This window comes from Accipiter gentilis, chromosome 5, assembly GCF_929443795.1.
Source record: "Accipiter gentilis chromosome 5, bAccGen1.1, whole genome shotgun sequence".
Taxonomy (NCBI): Eukaryota; Metazoa; Chordata; class Aves; order Accipitriformes; family Accipitridae; genus Astur; species Astur gentilis.
Window position 1 is genome coordinate 36,193,648 of NC_064884.1, and position 22,260 is coordinate 36,215,907.

The window sequence follows — 22,260 nt, forward strand, 5'->3', positions numbered from 1 at the left end:
TATTCATAGAGTTTTCTGCATGGGTATAATTGAAGCATGCAGGCCTGGTGCAACACATTATACAGATGGCCTAAAAGTTTAGTAATTGAGCCTATTTTTATTACATACAAAATAAAGTGTTAATGCTCTTCCATTTGGGACCATTAGCAAAACGCTTCCTTGAATTCCTCGGAAACAAAAGGAAAACTAAGGAAAAAAATCTCCTTAGAGGTCTGTGCTCTTACTATTCAGTGGTAAAATATTAACAGAGCTACATATTTTGTGCACAACATCTAAAATCCTTTCAAAGCCAGCATGACTAGCTTGAATGCTCATAGTGAAATTTTTAATATGACAAAAAAACACATAGAAAGTGCCTGAAAAGCAAGCCAGATTCCAAATCACTTCAAAGATGAAACTTCCAAAAGGAATTATGTATGACTAATGTGCTCAACAAAGCTATGAAAGAATAAATTCCACATGTGCACTTCAATTTTACGAAGTTCTCCTAATCTTCCATTTTTCATTTCTAGTGTTATTATTTATTTCTGTAAGTTCCAAAGACACACAGCTTTTCAAACTATATTATCCACCTTAAATATGTTTTGCTAATTCCTTAAATGTAGTTTCAGGAATGTTGCATGCTTGCATAATCACTTTTAACACCATGGAACAAATTTTTTTGTAGTCTGCACAGATGAGGTCATACGAATACGCTTTCAGGTGTATAAAAAGATTTTGTCAGCCTGACCCAAATCCTTGCAGAATCAGTAGGAAAACTCTACCAGAATTCACTGAGTTTTCAATCAGCTCGAAACAACAACAAAAAAAATCAGAACACAAGTATTAGGAGAACTTATGTTAAAAAAAAAACAGCACACATATATAGATAGATAGATAGATATTTACCTTTCTTCAGCTGCTGGTGACGTTCCTCTAGTTTCTGACAAGTCAACTTGAAGCGATCGAGAAAACCATTCAAGCTCTCCTGAATGAAGTTTGGAGACATGGGCTGAGAGGTGAGTTCCCCGCAGGTAGCTTTCAGGTGTTCCAACCGAGGACTCAGGCTTACAAGATTAGTTAACTCCCCCTGTGAAAGATTAAAAACAAAACCAAATCTCACACTTGCCTTGTTAAAACAAAGACTTTAGTAAGCTACTGCAGCACAGCTCCTCTGCATTACTAGGGCAACAATGTTAAAGTACTCCTGTGACACAGGTACCAAAATCTTCCCGTCAGATCAGATGCCCTGGATGCCTCAGAAATTTTGAGTTACCTTACTGACGCTGACTAGGCTAAGCTCCTCTGGGGTATTCTGTGCTCCTGGGGTATTCTGTGCTCCGAACAGCTTCCAATCAAAATTAAGAAGTTTTGCCAGACTTACCTGACATAAGTCTTTCAGGACTGCTGAGGGCTGGGATGCTGAAGAAGCATTACTTTTAAGCCAGCCATCCTTCTCAATTACAGTCTTCTCAAGCTCACTCATTTCCTTAAAATAAGCATTTATATCTTCCTGGTACTTTATCTTTCTGGCCACTTCTTCCAGATCTTGAACCACCTCTTTCCACCCTGACAATATTTTCTCCATCACAGTTTTTATATCCACTGTAGAAAGTCCTTCTAAAAGATCATATAAATCATTGTTATATTAACTGCAACATATTTTGGTTAACAAGCATTTAACCTTTCCTCTCTTCAGATACAGGTGCACATTCACATCAACATGCAAAATGCTTTGATTCCAAATCCACTATCCATAAAACTATACTTACTACTAACAGGGTTTCAGCTTCTTATTTTTACATCAATAGTGAAATGAAAAGTGAGATATTCCACTTCCATTCTTTCCCTCTGATAACATTTGAATTTATAACAATGACCTGACTCTTGACCATCATGACACTCTTCATCATAATTTGTATCTAAATGTTGATATGTAGATTTAAGTAAAATAAGCTTTATTTAAGTAAGCTTCCAATGAATTGGTTTGGGTTTTTTTAAACGATTCTAGACTCCACAAACGAAAAGGTAAGCAGCAAGTTGGAAGGCAGCAATAAATTCATTGAAAAGGTAGATAGAAATCCTATTGGCCTGGGGAAGAGAGGGAGCAATGGCTAACAAAGTCACATTGCATGCAGACATGATTAATAACTAGGTAGTATGAATAGGTACAAAAGCACAACGACAAAACACGAGGTTATTTCCCGCTGCCAGTGACTACATGAAGCACTTGCTACACCATCTTTTTGACAAATCAATGCATTGCTTAAGGATGCAGCAACCAAATTGAAGAGACCTCCCACCCATTCCTTGTTTTTTTCATTTCAAGTGCCAGAAGTAACTGATGATTTTGCTGTATATGAAGAAATTTCAGTGCAACGTGCATTCAACAGTACATTCTTGCCATTGCAAGTTTCTGATACAGATTCTCTTTCAAGGTACCACCTTCCTTATATAAGGCATATTTGGGTCATTTGAACTTAACAGTTCTGACATTTAGATTGGAGTATAAGGAGGAGAGTCACATGGAAGGGTTTTTTTGCTGCACTGCTTTAGCATAAGTGGAGCCCAGTGCTCTGGTCAGGGCAGCCAGCCAGCTTCTACAAGGGCACTTGAAGGCTCTTCTCCATAGATCTCCCTGTGCTTCACACACCAGCCGTACACTTGGCCCATCTGCAGTACAGAAGCACAGCAGCTGCAGCCAGCCACGTAAGAGGAACGTGCATGCAACAACCAGTCACTGCCATTACGGCACAGCCTGTACATGCCCCAAGATAGAAGTGGATGTATACACATGCACGACAGTGCTGTACATTATGCCACAAAGGTATACCTAGGCCTGGTTTTGCAGATAAAAGCTATCATTCTAGCAAACCCTGACAAAGGCAGGGGCTGTAGATAGGTTATTTTCTATATATCCTAAAGTTTAAGATGGCAAACAATTAGGAAGCAATTTCTGCATCTTAGTTTTTGCTGATACAAAACAGTTTTTTAACTAAGCATTTCTCATTATGATCAACAGATACTAATTTCATAGCCATGACCTATCACAGCTAGAGGGGTTTATAAAAGAGAGAGAGGGAAGGAGGGAGGATTTCTGTCCAGGTTTGAAGACAAGAAACTGCTACAAATTTTTATAACCCAAACTCCGGGTCAAATCAGCGGCTTCCAGCCATCAGCTTCAGGGCAATGGCACCCACTGTAAAAAGCTTCAGCTGTAGTAGGCAAGGAGGGAAAGAATGGAGATGCTTAGCAGATTAGGGCATCCAGGTAAAGGGGCGAGCTGGAAAAAAAAAATGTGACAGTTGGGAAATCCAATGGAAATCAGTATTTTCCAAAAGGGATGCTGGTCAGTATGCAGGACCGTGATACCATCCTTTCACCTTCAACTTCACCAGAAGCCAAGTGCATAGCAGACCTAAAAGACTGACTCTGGATGATACGATCAGCTCTTTTATGGAGAAAGTCACATTTCACTGATGGAGTTTTGTCACATTATGAAACAAGATTTTGGCAAAGCTTAAAAGATTCAACTTTCACTGATGTTAATTATAAGTTTCCAGGGATAAGTGTTTTAATTGACAATCAGTCATTTTCTCGAGCATGTAGGCTTCTCTCTTGCCTTTGAGCCATAAATTGTGACTGTATCATCAAAACATACTGACAGTTTTTACAAAAATAGAGAAAACTACGAATAAAAAGAGATATACACATATTTATCAAGCTTAAATTTGGTTTCAAAATTTCCACTTCTTTAAGGGAGTTACATTTTAAAAACTTATACTTAAAATCTCCACACAATTTAAAATTAAACCAAGTCCTTCCCCCAAAAGCATGTTACTGCCATTTTAAGAAATTATTTCTATTTCAATAAAAATAACCTTTAAAAGGTTGCAAATGAAAACACACATTAAACAAAGAATATTAATATTTCCTTTCTATAAGCTTAAATAAAAAAAAAAAACACATATAACTAGTAACAGTAAAAATGACCAGTGTCTCTGAAGGAAAGAAAATGGAGGGAGAGGGAAGGAATATATTGTAATGCTTAACTGGAGAGAGCTTATTTCAGTATTATTTCCCAGCAACTCATCTGATTAAATCACAAAACAGAAAAACCTTCAAGTTGCCTACCCTTTCCCATTTGATCCAAAAGAGTATGTCCACTTCGTTTCAGTTCATCTAGCTTTTGGCTTTTTTCAACTCTTTCTTTTTCAATCACCTACAAAGTGAACCCCAAAAGAATACAGTTTCAGAGAGGCTAATTTTTCTTGACTTCCCCCAGCAACATGTATTTTCCCACTACTACCCAAAACACGCTCCAGTTTTCTTGGATATAGCACCTTCTAAGATGCACATTGGTTCTGTTTGTTTGGAAAACAAATGCAAAAGAAGTTAGCTGTTACAAGTATTAGGCAAGCAAGAGCCTAGTACAAAAAACACCAGGAATAAAATATTGTTAAAAGGGTTGATGAGCCTGCTATGTGAAATCAGATATTCGGACACCCAGCTAAAACAAGTCACTTGTTATAAAAAGTTGTAATTGAAGCAGTGAAGAAAGACCTTTTTTAAATAGTGCCTTTGCCTCTACAGTCTCTACTGAGATTTCCAGTGGAAGGGAACAACCACCTGTTCCCTATAAGTCCAAACAGCAAGAGCTATAGCACACTAGTAATCCACTCTCATAAGCTCTAGTGGTTCACTCTCCTTCGTGAAGAAATGGTGAAAGAAATCCTCTGTGACTACCAACATTTTTACAGGAACAAGCTCCTCCCTCAAGTCATACATATTGGTGAATGATCCTGTGTGAGCCAATAGGTAGAATACATCCACAGAGGAAAGATGAGTTCATTGGCCGCAAGGCCAGGACTTCATTATCCTCTGTGATTACAACAAAGTATCTCCAAATGAAAATATTTTTGAAACTAACGTCCAAGGTAATTATTCTGGTTTAGACTTGCTACAGTAAATTCAGAAGCAGCATGCATTTATTTGAAGTTGGGAAGAACACTGTCCTACCCACTTAGAGCCCAATCACTTGAAAACAGTACTGTTCATGGGAACCCAGTATTTGGTTGGAGCCTATTTTATAAAGGGCTACAAACATTCATAAAGATCTATAAATAAGCTATTGGGAGGGTTGTTTTGGGGTTTATTTCCAACAGTACTGCCATTCCAAACATTCCTACTGGCACTATTTTACGCTACAGCACTAAGAAGAAGTCTCATTATAGATTTTTTAAGTATCATCTTTGATTTCAAAAGCAGGTTCAGGTCCTGCTAAAGCTCCAAGAAGCCTTCATTAACAAAGCATGCTCAAGGACCAAAAAGTGCAAGAATACATTCCTGAAACAGAAGGAGTAGAAAATAAAATGGCTATTTCATGGCTCCCACAGGACCCTGTAAATATTCTGTCTTGCAGGTCAGTAATACTGTACTTTAGTTGTAATTATCAGGCTTTCTGCAAAATTAATAGAGCAAACAACAACGTGTCCAAACATTGTAACAATGGACCACTTTGGACCCTGGGTGGTACAGTGTGTGCAGAGCGTCACAGCATGATTCAGGGGGTCTCTGAGCAGCCCACTGGCCCATCTCTGCCAAAATTATAAAAGTGGTGTCAATCAAGTGCATCTCCAACTGTGAAACATGAAGCCAAAATACGCTGCTTAGTGGAAAAGATACTAATCCTGAAGACAGACATTTATCAGAACTCCAAAGGAGACATCAGCAATGTATGTTTTTAGAATTTCCTGTGAATTACGCAACCCAACAGCAGCAAAAATTTGTGTTCAGCTGGTAAGATATTTCCATGCATGTCCAGTTCTGAAACCATTTAACTGAAGGACTTAATCCCCATAAAGCATGTGGATCAGCCCACACCTCCATCCAACAGCCAGCTTAGAGACAAAATATACTGTTCACTGGAACACTCTCCATCTCCCCATTTTACCTTCAACTTTTCTTTCATGTTTGAAGTCTCTCTCATCTTCTTGTACTCTTTGATGTCTGTGGCCTGAATGGCAGATTTTGATTTTGAAATCCAGTTCAAGAGCTCAGCACTTTCAGCATCAAACCTGGTTTAAAAGGTCAGACAATTTTTTTGTCATTTTTCCCTATTCAGGCACTCTGTCTTAAAAATCAGAGTTCAGTACATTACTCAATCCCAAAACAGCAAGTCTGCACACAAAATTCATGTTTCTCATATTACTACTCACAGGAGGTAGGACAGAAACAGACTTTCAAAAATCTGCCATAGTAGAAATTATGTCCATGGTATTAGCCTTTGGGAGCAAATTGAGAATGCATGGTGCAATTTTTTTGTTTTGTTTTGTTTTTTTAATACCTATCTTCATGCAAACTATTACTGTTCCTTTTAATATGTCACAAAAGATGTCTTTCAATGCCAAGTATTTTGGAAGTAATAAACTAAACCTCAGGAATAAGATAAATAAGAATTACAGTTCTAGAATTCATAGAAGCCTGCAACACTATTTACTCCAAACAAAAAACTAGCAGCTTAAGCACTCATGGCAGTAACAGTGGACAATTCTTTTTGAATGCTTAGCTGACTAAAGATTAGCTTATAGCTTAATATTTTTTGCTACAGTGGACATATCTATACAACATAAAACTTTCTCATGCCTAAAACCTCTAAGCTACCAACCCACTACCACCAAAAAAAACAAAAATAAGCAAACAAAAAACCCAACTCCCAAATTAAGCAATACTGTACAGAACTTGAGAGAAGGACAGATATACTATACAGACCACAAGTCAGGCCATATTACAATTATACTGCTTAACACAGTATAAATCCTAACATGGAGTAACAGCCTACCAACAAATGCAGAAGTCACTGTTGGTCACCCCAAGTTTTCATGGGAAAACCTGCAAAATTCTAGTTACTGGTCATTTGGTGGTTTCAACATAAGTAACTGGGATGAGGCAAAAGCATCATTAAGTTTAATCTATTTTAGCTGACCCTGTCCTTAATACAGTTTGAACTCTAGGAAAAAAAAGATAACAGATCAAAATACCTTTGCTTTCAAAGTCTAAACCAGTTTCTACAACTCGTGAGACACACAGAGAGAAGGGACAGATGGGTTGCTGACTGCTTTACTGCCCTGGGACACCCACATGCACACACCAACCCCACCGGAGCTCAGAGGGTCTGACCAGGGTTCTCAAGAGGGTCTGGGCAGGTTCCTCACCCCTTCAAACCTCCATTCCTCTTCCAGAAAAATGAAGAGAACAACTCTTCTTCACTGTGCAAACCCACATCACCCAGCACAGTGACTCCCTGCTCTTGACACAGCCCTCTATCCTCTCCCTAAACAACCTGCCAAAGGTTTAAACGAGTGCCACCTCAACGAAATGCTCATTTTCTCAGGCAAGCACAATAAGCAAAACGATGAGTATATACAGCATTTACCTTCTTAATTTATCTTGAAGCAATTCCTTTAGTTTTAAGTATGCTATTTAATAAAGGCAATGCAACACATGTTACTAAGTATTGGTTAGCCTAGAGAAGAGAAGACTCTGGGGAGACCTTACAGCAGCCTTCCAGTACTTAAAGGGGGCCTACAGCAAAGCTGGGGAGGGACTCTTTATCAGGGAGTATAGTGATTGGATGAGGAGTAACTGCTTTAAACTGAAAGAGGGCACATTTAGATTAGGTATGAGGAAGAAATTCTTCACTGTGGGGATGCTGAGGCACTGGAACAGGTTGCCCAGAGAAGCTGTGGATGCCTCATCCCTGGCAGTGTTCAAGGTCAGGCTGGACGGGGCTTTGAGCAACCTGGTCTAGGGGAAGGTGTCCCTGCCCATGGCGGGGGGGTTGGGACTAGATGGTCTTTAAGGTCCATTTCAACCCAAAACATTCTATGATTCTATACATGCAAATCAGTCAGCCACTCCAGATGTACTTGTGAAAGGAGACATGACTGTAATATTTTTCCTGTTACTAAATACCAGGGAGAGGAATAGGTTTCTGAGCCCTTTTTGTACAGTTTCTCCCATTTCTCCCATATCTTTTATGGAGATTAGAAATAAATAATACATAAATCAAAATACTTGGCACTTTCACAACACTTTTTAACCAAAGATCTTTTTTCCAAAAGAAAGTAAATATAATTAATTCTATCTTTCAGTAAAGGAGCCGAGGTACAAAGGACTGAAGACTGCTTTTTCGAGAAACAAAACACCCCCATTTCCCTTTGAAATTAATGGAAGCTGCAGGCTTTCTGTTGCTCTGAAAACAAGGCTATACATAACATTCCCTTCCTGTTCCCAAAACCCAACCTCACAACCGCAACTTAAGTATTCCTCACTTGCATAAAAGAAGAATCAAAAGCCAAGACCAAGAGACACAAGTTTATATATGTAGTATCTAGTAAGCAAGGGAAAATGGCAGTGACATATACTTACTTTTTCTTTGCTTCACTGTCCCCTGGGATTTGCCTTTTCTTTGGGGGTGGCGGTGGGGGTAACTCCTGTCTGGATTGTTTAACCGCTACCTGTTCCTTCAACGGCATTGTTTCTGCAGCAGTCTTCTGTGAAACCTGCGACATCCCTACACTTCCTACAGCTTGAGTTACCTATACAAAATAATTTAGCAAAAGGGTTAAATGCCATTTTTAACACAAACTCAATTGCTTTTGCTTAGTTTCTTTTATTCATCAATCATAAAAGCCCATTCATTCACTGCTACAGATGACCACATCTAGCTGTCATGAAGCACCTTTATCATAGATGCACTCCAGAGAAAAACATTACTCTCATTTTACAGATGGTAACTAAGCACCAAAATTCTCAGTTTGACTAGAATTTCATGCCAGTCCAAGTGAACTAAAATCACCAAAATAAGCATTATATCTATTTTCTTTCATGATTGCTTCTTTCCCAGAGAGAACCATGGTCCTTTGGGTTTATTAACATGCAATTCTGTATTTTATAATCATACCCCATAAAAACAAACCTAGATCTCAGATGGAGCTAATACACAGCGGGTTTGACTTAAAAACTCACTGAAGTCAATAGAAACCTTCCACACTAATGGGTTTTAAAGTAAGTCCCATGGGAATAAACCTGTAAGTTCTAAGTATGTGCTTGATATTTAGGGGGAGCGAAAGGATGAAGACAGAATTTGGCACTCTCCAGTGCTTTGACTCAAATGCAAGAACAAATTAAAGCCACGTGGCTGAAATGGACCCCTACTCAGACCGCACAACTCATTCACTATACATTAAATGGATCATGAATCAGTGCAACAGCCTTCACCATAACAAAATTTTAATATCAAAAAAAAAAAAAAGGCATACGAGTCATAAAACTGTCAAACAAAATTCTCACAGAAGCCAATGGGAGCTTTGTCTAAACAAAAACACTACCAAGCACTCAAAATACTAAAATAAACATTTAACAATCCAGCTTGGCTCTCATCATTACATATCAAACAAACAACTACTCTATTTTCAACAGATGAGAAATCATACTCACAGAGCATAAAAGCTTATGAGACTCCCATTTATTTATCTATTCTGGGGTTTGGGTTTTGTCTTTGTTTTCTTTTAGTATCAGATTTAATCCAGTCCCAGCACTCTTATAATGTTTAAAGGCATTTGCATTGATTGATAATACATGGCAAGCCTGCTTTACTCATCAGAAAAATGAAGCTTAATCTGTGTGAGAAAGGAGTAATAGTACTAGTCAGGTTAACAACTTGGGGTTTTGAAGACCAAAAAATGCAGACAGCTTTGTCAGCAGATAAAGTCAGCCCCACGTGAAAGGGCACTCAACTACCTCTCTAGACTGATACCAAGAACTTGCCTGGGCAATTTTGCTGACAGTATCAATGAGGTTTGCATACACACAGACATCTAAACAGCTAAGAAGTAATAAAGCCTTGTTAAGTACCTGGTTAGAATAATCCTCTAGCTTCTGAACCAAACTGTCCCACCTCTGAGTTAGTTCTTCTTGATCCTGATCGATTTTACTGGATGCTCTGCCATTCCCAAGGATTTGGGCCACATCCTGACCTAGCTCATTCAGCTGGTCTAGCGTTTGCCGTTTCATACCCATGTCCTCTTTCAAAATCTTAAGTTAAAAGAAAACATAAAAAGACAATATCAAGGATTTTGCTGCCTCTCAGCTTTTAATTCGGGGGGGGGGGGGGGGATGTACTACCTGAGCCAGATGCATCATAGGTTTCAAAATAGTTCTCTTGTGTAACAAAGCACTAACAGACACTCTTAAAAAGAACACATCCCTGAAACAGCTCCTAGAGCCATCAGCAGTATCTCTTGAGTAACAGTTACAAATTATTAGTTCAGGTACAAGCTGCACCAATGTATTAACAAAAAAACAAAACAAACAAAAAAAACAACAAAAAAAACCCAAACCAAAACCAAAAAACACAAACCACAAACACACACTTTGGAAGACACAGCTGACTGGTGGCCTGCAATAAACTCCAAACCCTGTCAAAAACCCGGACAGCTGTTCCAAAGTTTGGCACACCAACTTGGAACAGCCATGGAGTAACTTGTATGCATTTTCTTAAATTCAAGTGAAAGAATCTGGCAAGGAAAGAATATTGGCCTGGCTTCCAAAGTATCGTGCATTCACAGCTCCTACTGGGGTCAAACTGGTAGTTTGCCATTCATTTAGTTTATGAGATTTGACAGGATAGAGCAGGATAGCGATACTCACTGCTAGTTTTCGAACATTCACACTCAGGTCTGCTTGATCTTTAAAGTTGCTTGTCTGGACCTTACTCAAAGCCTCCTCTTTCTCAGTTAACCAAGCTTTCAATAAGCACTGCAAATCATAAGAAAAATAGCACAAGAAAACACCGAGTTTGTCAAACAGCTATTGACAATTCCTTCTTTAAGATCTTTGCATTCAAAGCACAGTTCTGCAGTCTTTATATGCAGGAATTTCATCTGGCATTAACAAAAATAGTACATAAAGGGGACAAAAAATATCACATCAGAGAACTAATACTTTCCAGTCAAACAGTTTCAACAAAACCATTTCTCAATATATCAGAGCACACCCCCTGCCCCCACAAGTTATTTATAATGACCAGATATCCAGAATAAAGCTGACGTAGGACTTAAAAAAATTATATTAGAATTAAATATATCAAAATGGTATGTACACTTTCTTTTGCTCTCCACCCTTCTTCCTCTGTGATTCAAAACCACCCATCACGAACATTTTCTCACAGAAGCTACACCACTGATAATTCAGAGCTCTTTTAGTCCAGGCAGTCAGTCAAAGACTCAGATATTAGTCACCTCCCTGTTTACTGTACCTACTTCCAATTGCAAAATAACTTCAGCAACAATAACTACTGAAAGCTGGAGTGGTCTGCTCTGGATAGTACCAACTCAGGGATCTTGAGCTTCTTCCACTTTTTTCTAGGAAACCTGGCCTACGTCTCACTTCCTTTCAGTAACACAGCACTCCTATGGAAACTCCAGCAATAACTGGCATCAGGTATCAGGAAGGATTTTATACATTTTATATTATGTTGCAACATATTGCTGGTGCTGCATGGCCATCTCCATAGACTAGAATACCAAGCTCTCTATCAAACTCAGTTGCATAGCCACTGGCACACTGCTACTCATCTGTGTTAAAAAAAAAATTAAAAAAATAAAATTACATAGCAAGGCAGACCTTTTTGTTCTTTGAACAACACACTTTACAACAGCCACTAGGCTCCTCAGTAGCTGTATATTTTTGGCATTGTCCCAGAACTGACTACAGCAACTTTTGGGCCAAAGGGTTAAGGCAGTTTACATTGCCAATGTAAACCAATACGCAAAATGTACAGACAGCAAATACGAGGGTGGTGGAAATGCCATAAGGCTGCAAGAAACAAAATTGTAATACCACGTACTCTGGAAAAATCACGCTGGCAACCCAGCCAACATATTTTATGCATAAGAGGAGCTTAAAAACCCTTCAATGTATTCAATTAATTTCTGCTAAATCAGCAGTCAAAGATAACTCTCCCTAGAAAACTGAAACATAATTATCACAGTGCTAAGAAATATCTGGCACTGATTGAGGAATTCGTTTCCTGAGTGGTAAGAATTGTGTTGACTTGGCAATGTGGTTTCCAAAAGTTTTCTAGGCAGCCACAAAAAGGCTGATGCATCACTATTGCTCATCTCTCCATCTGGTTGGGTGAAATAGAAAATGATAGTACCTAAATGTTTTAGTTACTTTTGTGTTAACAAAATGTTTGTATTAAAGTTTTTAAATAGTTTCAACTTGTAATTTTTGTAGGTCACTTGATAATTCTTGAGGACAGAGAACTGTAATTCAAACCTGTTAGTAATAAATGCATTGTTCAGAGTTAAACAACAAATGCAAACCTGGGCTGATCTACACCACCTAAAATAAAACTTCCATTTCCTCACTAATTGCTATCTGACATTCTACATTAAATAAACACCAATTAATTTTTTTCACTTTTACAGAGCAACATAATTACATATAAACTAAAAAAGATGAACACAAATCAACTCCAACAAAAGATGACACTCCTAACAGTACTGTAATAGTCAGTGAGTGGTCACTTCTCCCCAGACAAAAAATAAGGGTGAAAGAGGACAGAAACATGTTCACATAACGTCATAAAAACTGAGAGCACTTGAAGTCCATGCCTTGACATACAGAGTGAGGATTTTTGAGGAATCCTTATTTCTCAACTCAGAGATTTATCTTGCCCAAGAGTTGCCAGAAAACATTAGCACACAATTTTCTGTATGTATGTACAACATATGACAACGCAGTCTTTTAAAGAAATATGTATAAATTGGCATTGGATAAACCAGAATCTGAACCTTGGATCCATATTAACAACAAGGTCACATGAGCTGCAAATTCAGCTTATCAATATACTGCAAATAGATATGGGAGGGGTCAGGGAGAAACACATATGCAACCCCCAAAAATGCAGACAAAACATCCCTGTCAAAGAAACCAGGCTGTAACTGATAGCAACAGCTATATCAGCACTGTTCTACTGTTTCCAAATGTCTAAACAATCTGTATGTACTGCAGTTTAAAAAATAGCTTACAGTGATAAATAGCATCATTTAAGAAAACAAAACAATTTAAGTAAAACCTTCAAAGGAAAAGCCATCAAATATTTTAAGCTGAGACACAAAACATACTCTAGTACTAGGCATGCAAACCTAACACATGTAGTTCTGTGACCATATTTTTTATGCCATCAGTTAATTTGTGTTTGAGCAGTATATTTAATATATACATAAAATGCACAATATCAAAGCAAGAAAAAAAATCACAGTTCTTCTCAATTGAACTGTTTGCCTGAACTCAGCAAAATGAGATGAGCTGCATGCTTTGCAATATTGACCAAATGTTTTATGTTCCTGATTTTGAAAACAGTATCTATTGATTAGTTGATTGCACAGTTGTGTACATGTATCCATGTTGGAAGCACATATACCTTAATTAGGAAAATTTCTGTAATTACCAAACACTTAGTGATTCATTGTCATTTTGCTATCATGGATATTCTGACTTCTTGGCCATCTTGCAAGCTATCTTGGAAATTATTTATAAGGAGTTACGAACTCTTTTTCTTAAATTTCAGAAAATACTTCTCTTGCATCACACAGCCACTCTAGCTACTCTACTCCTCAAGAAATGCTGGGAACCCAAACAGTAACACAAAAACTAGTTTTTTAAGGCTTTTTTCTGAGAGCTGTTAAACCCTAAGGGGTTTGGGTTTTTTTTGTTTGGTTGTTTTTTCCCCTCCGCAAATCAACCAGACACTCTGGGTAACTGACGAGCTACTAACCTGCTCTTCCAGCAGCTCCTGCCATAAAAGCTGAATTTCTTGCAACTTGACCTGTCGTTCCTCAGTCCAACGACAAACTGCTGTCCAGCGCTCGCCAAGCCTCTACAAAAGCAGGAAACACTCATGCACATTCACAAGCCTCACAAGGAAACTCAAAAATCAGATATTCAACAGCATAACTTCTACTTCACAGTAACCTCTTTCTACATTTTAGCTACCTCCATGCCAGTAATCACCATTGTTGTATTGCACAAAGCCAGAGGTTAAAACTTTCAAAAGTATTCACCTATGGCCTTATCTCTGCTCTTGCTGAAGTCAGTGAGCTATTTGATTGACATCAAAAGGAGAGAACAAAGTTACATGAATTCCATTTCAATAAATTGTGTTTCACACTCCTTATACTTCAGGTTACAGTCTAACTTCTGACAAAAATGGGAAAATACTTCACACAATATTTCCTAGATAAATTGTGAACGTATTTAAATATATTTCCCATCAGATTTTAACTTCCTAATGAAAATTACTTATGTGAAATAAGAGTTGTACTCTGCATCTTCCCATTTTAATGAAACTCCTGAAAGGATATGCTACATAAGTGCCTAAGTCGGTGGGAATGCAAACAGCTTGACTCACCAGAAATTGAGCTTTAAAGACACCAAAGCACTTTTTCAGGTTTTACCCTGAGCAAATTTAAAAAATCTTTACGTTAATATTACTTCTAAAAAAAATATTACTTTAAATTACTTCCTAGGATACACTGTCTTTAAGCAATGTTTAAACAATGTCAATTAACAGTTATAAGCAAAGGTTTTAAGTGCCTGCTACTACCATTAAAAAAAGTGGGCTCTAACATTTTACCTGCAATTGTTCCTCCAGAATAGCTGTTGCACTTTCCCCACTGCTTTCATCAACAATGACAACCATGTGCGTTAGGGAGTTTACTTTCACCTGTTCTGTCTCTAGGTCACTCTGCAGGCACTAGAAGAACAAATCAGAGGTTACCAACTTTGAATACATTTGCTAATCTGCTATTTTGGGCATAGTGACTAACACAACTGCTGTGGCAAAGTACTTCAGATTCAACAGTTAAGCACAGATTTTACCACTGGGAATCACTGCACAGTTTAAATAAATGTAAGCAAAAGACTGCTAGAAATGAACCCAAAACCATTCTGTTAAAATGCTGGAAAACATGAAGGAGTGTTTTAAGCTGTATGCACCATACTCAACCAGGAGAATCACATAGGAACTTAATGCGGTTGTCATATGTCTACTGTTACAGGTAAGAGAGCTTGAATGTTTCTAGAAAAAGCTAATATTGTTAATAAGCAAGTATCATAGGACATGCCAAACAGGGAAAAATCACTTAAAACACTCATCTTTTAATAGTTGACAATGTAATGCTCATAAGTATCAACAGTGCTATAATTGATCATAACATTCAAAGACAATAGTTGAGAACTGCAGAAAGCATACGGTTCTCATTAGTTTGAAATAATCTGTATATTTAAATAATCATACAGCTTCTGGAAGAAGAGATTCCATGGTTAAAGCTTACCTCCGAAATATCTCCGCAAGATCAATATGCCTTTACGGTACTCTAAATATCACTTTTCATCCCAGAATATCCTAAGCTACTCCATGAACAATGCGCCTCAAACCCCCCATACTTTGAAGACAGAGGAAAGAATGCAAGTGTGGGACAGGAAATTACACAGACTAAAAATACTCCGCAGTTCTTGCCCTGTGAGGTATGTCGCATGCTGGGGAGAAGGTCAAACCTCAGCACCGAGTACAAAAACCAAAGCTGCAACCACGACAAGTATCAAAAGGCCGTCTTTCTCCTGCAGAAAAAACACTGCAGGCCAGAAAGACTGGACTCCCATCCAGAAACTAAACTGAGACACAAACCGCTTCCAAAAACATTGTGCACATCAGAGAGCAGTGTCTATGCATCCCCTTAGGATGCGATCCCTGTAAAAGCAGGGACTGGAATCAGTGACTTGGGAGGGCCTTCCTGATAGTTTTAGCTCCTGCATTGTTGCAATCTGCAAGTCTCAAGCATGCTTTAGCAAAGCCTGCCAAGTCATTGAAGGCAAGTTTGTCCACAGTATATTTCACACTGTCCCTCACACAAACAATTTACCTGGAGAGGCCTCATTTCCTACATGAAGTGAGGGTAACACAATTTCCCCTACAGGTTTCGCTTCCTGCATGAAGCAAAGATAACAGTTTCTGCTATAGTCATCAGTGCTCAACTGTTCAGTTAAGAAAGCGCTTCCAGTAAGTTCCAATTCCTTTCTGCCCCATCATCATCCTTTTCCAAACAGCAAATGCAGCAATGCAGCCCCTCAGCATCCAGCCATATATGACTTCTGACACAATCAAGTTTCTCAGCTAAGGAACCCACCAACATACGCATCTTTCAAATACTTCTCCCATACATATTACGTAACAGACAAAAAAGTTTACTTTATGTTCTTCCAGCTGTTTTTGAAGGGACTCCAAATCTTCTGCTAAGAGCTGAGATTCCATCTTCTGAATGCGCTCCTCTGTGACCGTCAGCCAGTCAGACAGCTGCTGCAACTGCTGCTTCTGGAGCTCCATCAGCATGTCATGCAGGCTGCAGGGGGAAGCACAGGCAGAGTTATTTCGGAAACAGTTTTCCCAAGGAAAGAGACTAACTTCTAGTTCCTACCGGAAAGAAGCAAGGCCATTCACAAACCAACTAGCTATCATCAAATAAAATGTTCACCATTAAGCTAAGAAACACAGCTAAGTACCCTTGTTTCTTTCTCACGAAAAAAGAGTTAGCGAACTACGAAATTTGTATCAGGGATTGTTTCTTACAACAGGGATTTGCTGCTAATAGAGCCTCTGCTGAGAGTTGCAACAAAATGCACTTTCTCCCTTGATGTGCAGCTCTTAGCCTGATAACCCACAGGTGGGAAAACATTCTTCTAAGTGCTTTTTAGCTGTGTAAACACACACGTAGCTATCCACATCTACTGTATGCTTTATTGAGGAACTTAAACTACTGAAACAATATTAAAAACAGTTACGTAACTACAGCATGTAGATAGCAATATATTTAGTCTGGCACAATTACATAACATAACAGTCACAAAAACACTTTTATATAAGAATCCAAAAAAAATCAGTTATGTTGATTTCTTTTGTTTTACCTTGGAAAGTATGAAGAATGTGAATTTCATGTTACAAACTGAAGAGGTAATTCTGAAAAAAAAATATCTTACAAATGGATGCAAACCAACTCCTCCAAGATGCAGTAAGCACCAGAGCTTGGTCCTGCAGCTCTAGGAGAGGTTGTGTGCCATGACTCACCGGGACTGCCTGTCCATGCTCTCCACTCTGAGCTCCTCCCAGCGGGAGTTCAGTAGCAGCATTTGCTCCTGGATCTCAAACTCCTCTTCGGGTGAGAGATTTCCCTGGGCCACCAGTTGGTTTCCAGCCTGCAGAACGCTGCCCACACTGCTCTGGTGTGCAGTCAGTTCCATCATAAAAGCCTGGAAATGGTACAACCAGCCATGTCACCGTGATCTGTAAGCTCCTACAAGAGTTTATGAATTTGTAAATGTTCTAATGAATTGTCATGTTTGAAACAGTGCTGCAGAATGAGCTGGCACCATCAAACACACAAGCATGGCAGACCTATTTCTCTCTATGATAGAAGATCCTCCATGAGCTACAAAAAAATCTGAAGCCAGTAAAATAGAGTTAATTGAGGGAAAAAAACAACAACTAACACCTCAGAGAAAAAGCTGTTTGTAAGAAGACAGCCTTTGAACGAATATACCAAGGAAATAACACAGAAACTTACCTATGGCCAACAGAACATAAAACAAGATCTGAAATGTATCACAGAAAAGCAAATAGAACCCTATGAGTTAATAACATTAAAAATTCACATACTTAATGTAAATCCAGAACACCTCTTCCTTTGGCTCATGGCTTTAAAACTGTAGCACAAGAAAAAAAAAATTCTTCATATTGATCAGCATTCAGATTTTAAATTCAACTGTATGTAGTAAGCTGACACAGGAGAAAACTAAAACATCTAACATGACACTCGAAACTTTTAGCAACATTAGAACACTTGTTCAGACTTGGAACATGAACCAAAATGAAATAATTTGGAAACAATAATTTGGAAGCAACAATACATGTTTCTGAAATAAACTATGCTAATCATGACAGGGAGACCACTGAATTAAACTGACATGATTATCAATTTCAGCATTGCCCTCATTTAACAGCAAGTGACATATGGCTGACCAGGCTTTTTAGTAGTTGGCAGCAGAGAAGCATGAATCAGCCTGGATCAGACTGTCTTTGTATTATAGACACCAATGAGCCACGAAAGTTGATTAAAAAAATACATTAAAGTTTCAAAGCATGTTCCACTAAGTTCTCCTAAAAAGATTTATTTCACCTTTGAGAAGCTATTATTTGTCAACAAAAACACACAAACAAAATCACCGAACAGCAACACACTCAGTTAGAGGTGCTTTTAATTTAGAAAAAGCAGGACAAAAGAAATAGAATGGCAAGTTTTGGATAAGGACTTAGGGAAGTCCTGCAGCTACACACACACACCAAAAAAAAACCAAACAAAACCAACAAATTAATTTAAGAGAAGCTTACTTCATGGGTGGAAAATTGTTCTTTGACTTCCTCAACATCACCAGATATTTCCTCCTGTTCCCGAAATGCATCCTCGGCTGACAGCAACCATGTAAGAACTTCTTCCAGAGCAACTTGGTAGCTATCCAAGTCCATATCTACCTCTGTCACTGTGCTGGGAGTCTCTGCTCTAGAACTGCCCTGCTCCTCTTCAAGTGCTGCAGCCTAGGCAGCCAAGAGAAAAGCGATGTCTTGAATGGGCACAGAAGATGCCTTCCCAAATTATACTAAAAACAGAACAACTAAGATGCCTTTTAATCCTTCATAAAATGTTAAAAGTAATCGTTGGGTACATTTTAATGAAAAGGGCCACGGTCAACACTAATGAACTTTAATTTTAAAATAACCTGGATAAAAAAAGACAACTTTAATCTTGCTCATTTAACAGTGGATCTCACACCCAAACAAAAACCCATCACTACCATCACCACCACCACAAGTCCTGTGGCAAACTCAGTTAAAGATTTTGGACCACCCTCTCCAGCTTGTCAAGACAAATGAGAAAGAAAAGCAGAAGAAGGAAGTATAACTCAGATGGAGCTTTATACCTCAACATGCAGGATTTTGTACATGAATCAGAAAAGAAGAAAAAGGAAGACAGAACGACTTAAGTCAATCACAAAGAAGATGCCATGATTTTTCATATTTTCCCAATTGTGTTGCCCAAGATAGAAGGCATGTTCCAGAGGTAACTGACAAGCCTGAAGATCAGCTAAAATTACAACTCAAGAAAAGCCAGGCAGACTTTGATGACAAACACACCTGCTGCATGTTGAACTCTCCATCCTCACATTCTTGCTTGTATCTCCTTGGAAGGGTCTCCACCTCCCGTATGTCTTCCATAGTAACTTGCTTAGGAAGGACCTCAAACAAAGAGGTTAAATACATAATAATAGACTTTTTGTCTGGAAGCTGTACAGCAACATCTGCATCAAAAAGATAAAATATGAGGGAAAACAAATGAAGCTGCTGCTTTTCTAAATCATTACTTAGAGTACAGTTACAACTGTACATATAGTGTAAACCACAGGTTCTCCTGTTAAGTAGCCTTTAGTAAGCTTTAAGTTAAAAGGCCAGGTTTGACATATGCTGAAAGCAGTATGAAGAAGGAAAATTTTTTTAAAAAATAATATTCTACATTTGAAAGGGAATTCACATTAAAAGGCATGATCTTTCTGAAGTAAGAGCCCAAACCTGAAGTTACTAAGGAATAAAAATTGTTTGGGAAAAATTATTCTGGAGCACTTCCCAAGCAGAAATGCAGTTCAGGGACAGTATCCTGCATAAACAAACATTTCCACTTAAGTTCTATCCCCACTCCCAGCACTGGTCAGTTTATTTTCTTACTTTTCTTATAGAAAGGAGTTTTACCAACTCAGGTTCACTTATCTCTCAGTTTATGAGTGCTACCCATTCAGTTAACACTTTTTAAGAAGGTGGTGCTTGAATCTATAAAGTTTCAGAGTTTGTCTTACAGAATGAATCTTTGAAGACTCACTTCAAAGCAGAGCGACAGCTCAGGATTTTAAAAAGAAGCCACAAAAGCTTCCTGGTACATGGTAAGTACGCACAGCACTGGCAGCTACTGCTACTCAGTGTATGTATAAAGAACGAAAGATCATGAGCTCTTAAGCTATCCCATTCTAAATAATGCTCTACTTCATCTGAAAAGCACAGACCCTTGCAGTAGAACTCCTACCTAAAACAAAACAAAGCCAGGGTGCCAACTTTACCTTCTGTATACTGTCTCTAAATGGCAAGTCAATCTGAACCTTAACGTTCAAGAAGTCAAAGCATATGCACGCACAGACGTACCCTCACCCTACAAATTACATTCTTTTAAATTCAATTTAAGGGCTTGAAACAAAATATCACTGCACAAAAATGCTGGAATTTGTATTCATACTAGGTGTCAACAGAAAAAATTTCTTTCAAGAGAGATCAAAAAAACTTCTAGTCACATAAAATAACTATATCCCACCTTCAGGATCCAACAGTTTCTCAATTCCCAAGTGGTTCTTGGCTATGCTGAAAGCATGTTCCAGTCTCTCAGCTGGGGACATCTTTATAACTTTATCCCAGCTGAAAAGCTCAGGTCTAAAAGTAAAGACGAAACAGGAAAGAAAGCAACAAACTTTATCTGAAGAAAAAATTCCATACCATGCATAATATGAAGTTATGGATATGAAAGTAGCTACCTAAGTAATATAAACATACACATACAATACAAACATAAGTGCAGATACAGAAACACATAAATACAAATACATGCTTTCTTTTTATTAGTGAGAATCTGGCAATCACAAATCAATTAACTGACTGAATGTCCACAGAACATGTACCTTTCATTCTATGTATTCTATACATATACTCATTGACTGCAACAGGAGATAAAATACTATAACAAGAAAATACATAAACTCTGTGTTTAAAATTTATTCCAGAACCAGTTTTCTTCAACTGTGTCTTTCACAGCATAACTGTTACTACGTGCTTTCTGTGTCAGGCTCTGCTGAGTAATCAAGAATTACTCTGTTCCAGGAGAGCTTCATTCCAAACTTGTGATGTGGCTCAGTGACCACTCCAGACTATCACAGCCAGTAGCAGCAGCGGTCTCCACCCCTGCTCACTCACCCTGCCCCATGGCCTTTTCCCCCCTCATTTAAAACAAACAAACAAGAAAACCCACCTACAAAAAACCCCACTCCATTGCAAGTACTCATAAGAGTCACAATGTGAATCAGACCAAAGAGCTGATCAATTTACAGCGCCAGCAGCCTTCATCTCACATCAGCATTAACCAAACCAACTCTCCAGTCCAGCTGTGCACCCAAAACATACCAGCAGGTCTCAAGGGGCAAGAGCAGAGCAGGAAGCGGGGTCAGCAAACAGGGCCCCCTCCCAGCGGTACCCACACTGACAAGGCATGGCCAGCCTAGTGCTGCAGCAGCACAGCCGCAAGACTACAGAGCCACCGAAATGCTTCCCATTCCCCTGTAATAGTGGCTTCTCGTTAAAACACTGCTATTGATTCTGTGCTTTATAGAACTTGGGGAGGAAGAGACAGGCTCGTCTTTAATTGTTTTAATACTTAATTCAGTTGTAAATTGACCTGAGAGTAGCCTTTTAGCATCTGTCGAGTCACTACACTTTGTGAAACAGGAAGGCCATAAGCCAGCAGGCTCAGAGAAGCAAAAAGCCAGAGGAAGGTGGGGTAAGCAGGGAACAGATCTATGCGGAGATCCTGATATAAGCTAGCAGAATACTGTACCTCCATGCAAGAAGCAACAGGATAACCACATAGATTCACATAAAGCTTTAGCAGAGACTCTTACTTTGAAAAAACATTGCAATAAGTAGATTGTATATACACTACCTGCACACTGCCATGATAACACAGAATTTAATAAAATGCAATCTAGGTATTTACCTGTGAGCAAGGAAATGGTAACCAAGAGCAGAATTCAATTCAAAGAGGAGCTAAGCTAATATTAGGAAATGAAAGTGAACAGCGCAGTAAAATGTTAAATGTCCTATTACCTCATATAATTTTATTAAGTACCGCAAGTGTTACAAAGTTCCTAGATATTATAGCCAAGAGGTAGCACTGGTAACAATTGTTGATAGATACATAAAGAGAAAAGCAAGCTACTAAACCTCTTACTGGGATCCACCAAAATTCTCCTATACTAAGTGTCATATTAATCTGTATTAAAAAAGCAATATTA

The 22,260-nt window shown here is 38.5% G+C and overlaps 1 protein-coding gene across 5 annotated transcripts in view; it reads right to left on the reverse strand.

Annotated features, from left to right (window-relative positions):
• UTRN (utrophin) overlaps positions 1-22,260 on the reverse strand; it is a 389,337-nt gene that overhangs the window by 282,883 nt on the left and 84,194 nt on the right. For 3 of the 5 annotated variants that reach the window (XM_049799497.1, XM_049799498.1, XM_049799496.1), the window contains exons 8-21: positions 20,514-20,629; positions 19,295-19,458; positions 18,494-18,697; positions 17,174-17,355; positions 16,301-16,451; positions 14,687-14,806; positions 13,829-13,930; positions 10,693-10,800; positions 9,898-10,077; positions 8,410-8,579; positions 5,933-6,056; positions 4,114-4,201; positions 1,364-1,599; positions 889-1,069 (exon numbers count right to left, since the gene is read on the reverse strand). In XM_049799497.1, the coding sequence (XP_049655454.1) occupies positions 889-1,069; positions 1,364-1,599; positions 4,114-4,201; positions 5,933-6,056; positions 8,410-8,579; positions 9,898-10,077; positions 10,693-10,800; positions 13,829-13,930; positions 14,687-14,806; positions 16,301-16,451; positions 17,174-17,355; positions 18,494-18,697; positions 19,295-19,458; positions 20,514-20,629 (2,126 nt within the window). Of the gene's footprint in view, positions 1-888; positions 1,070-1,363; positions 1,600-4,113; positions 4,202-5,932; positions 6,057-8,409; positions 8,580-9,897; positions 10,078-10,692; positions 10,801-13,828; positions 13,931-14,686; positions 14,807-16,300; positions 16,452-17,173; positions 17,400-17,761; positions 17,789-18,493; positions 18,698-19,294; positions 19,459-20,513; positions 20,630-22,260 lie in introns of those variants that run through there. The other 2 variants (XM_049799499.1, XM_049799500.1) reach the window with 2 other exon arrangements.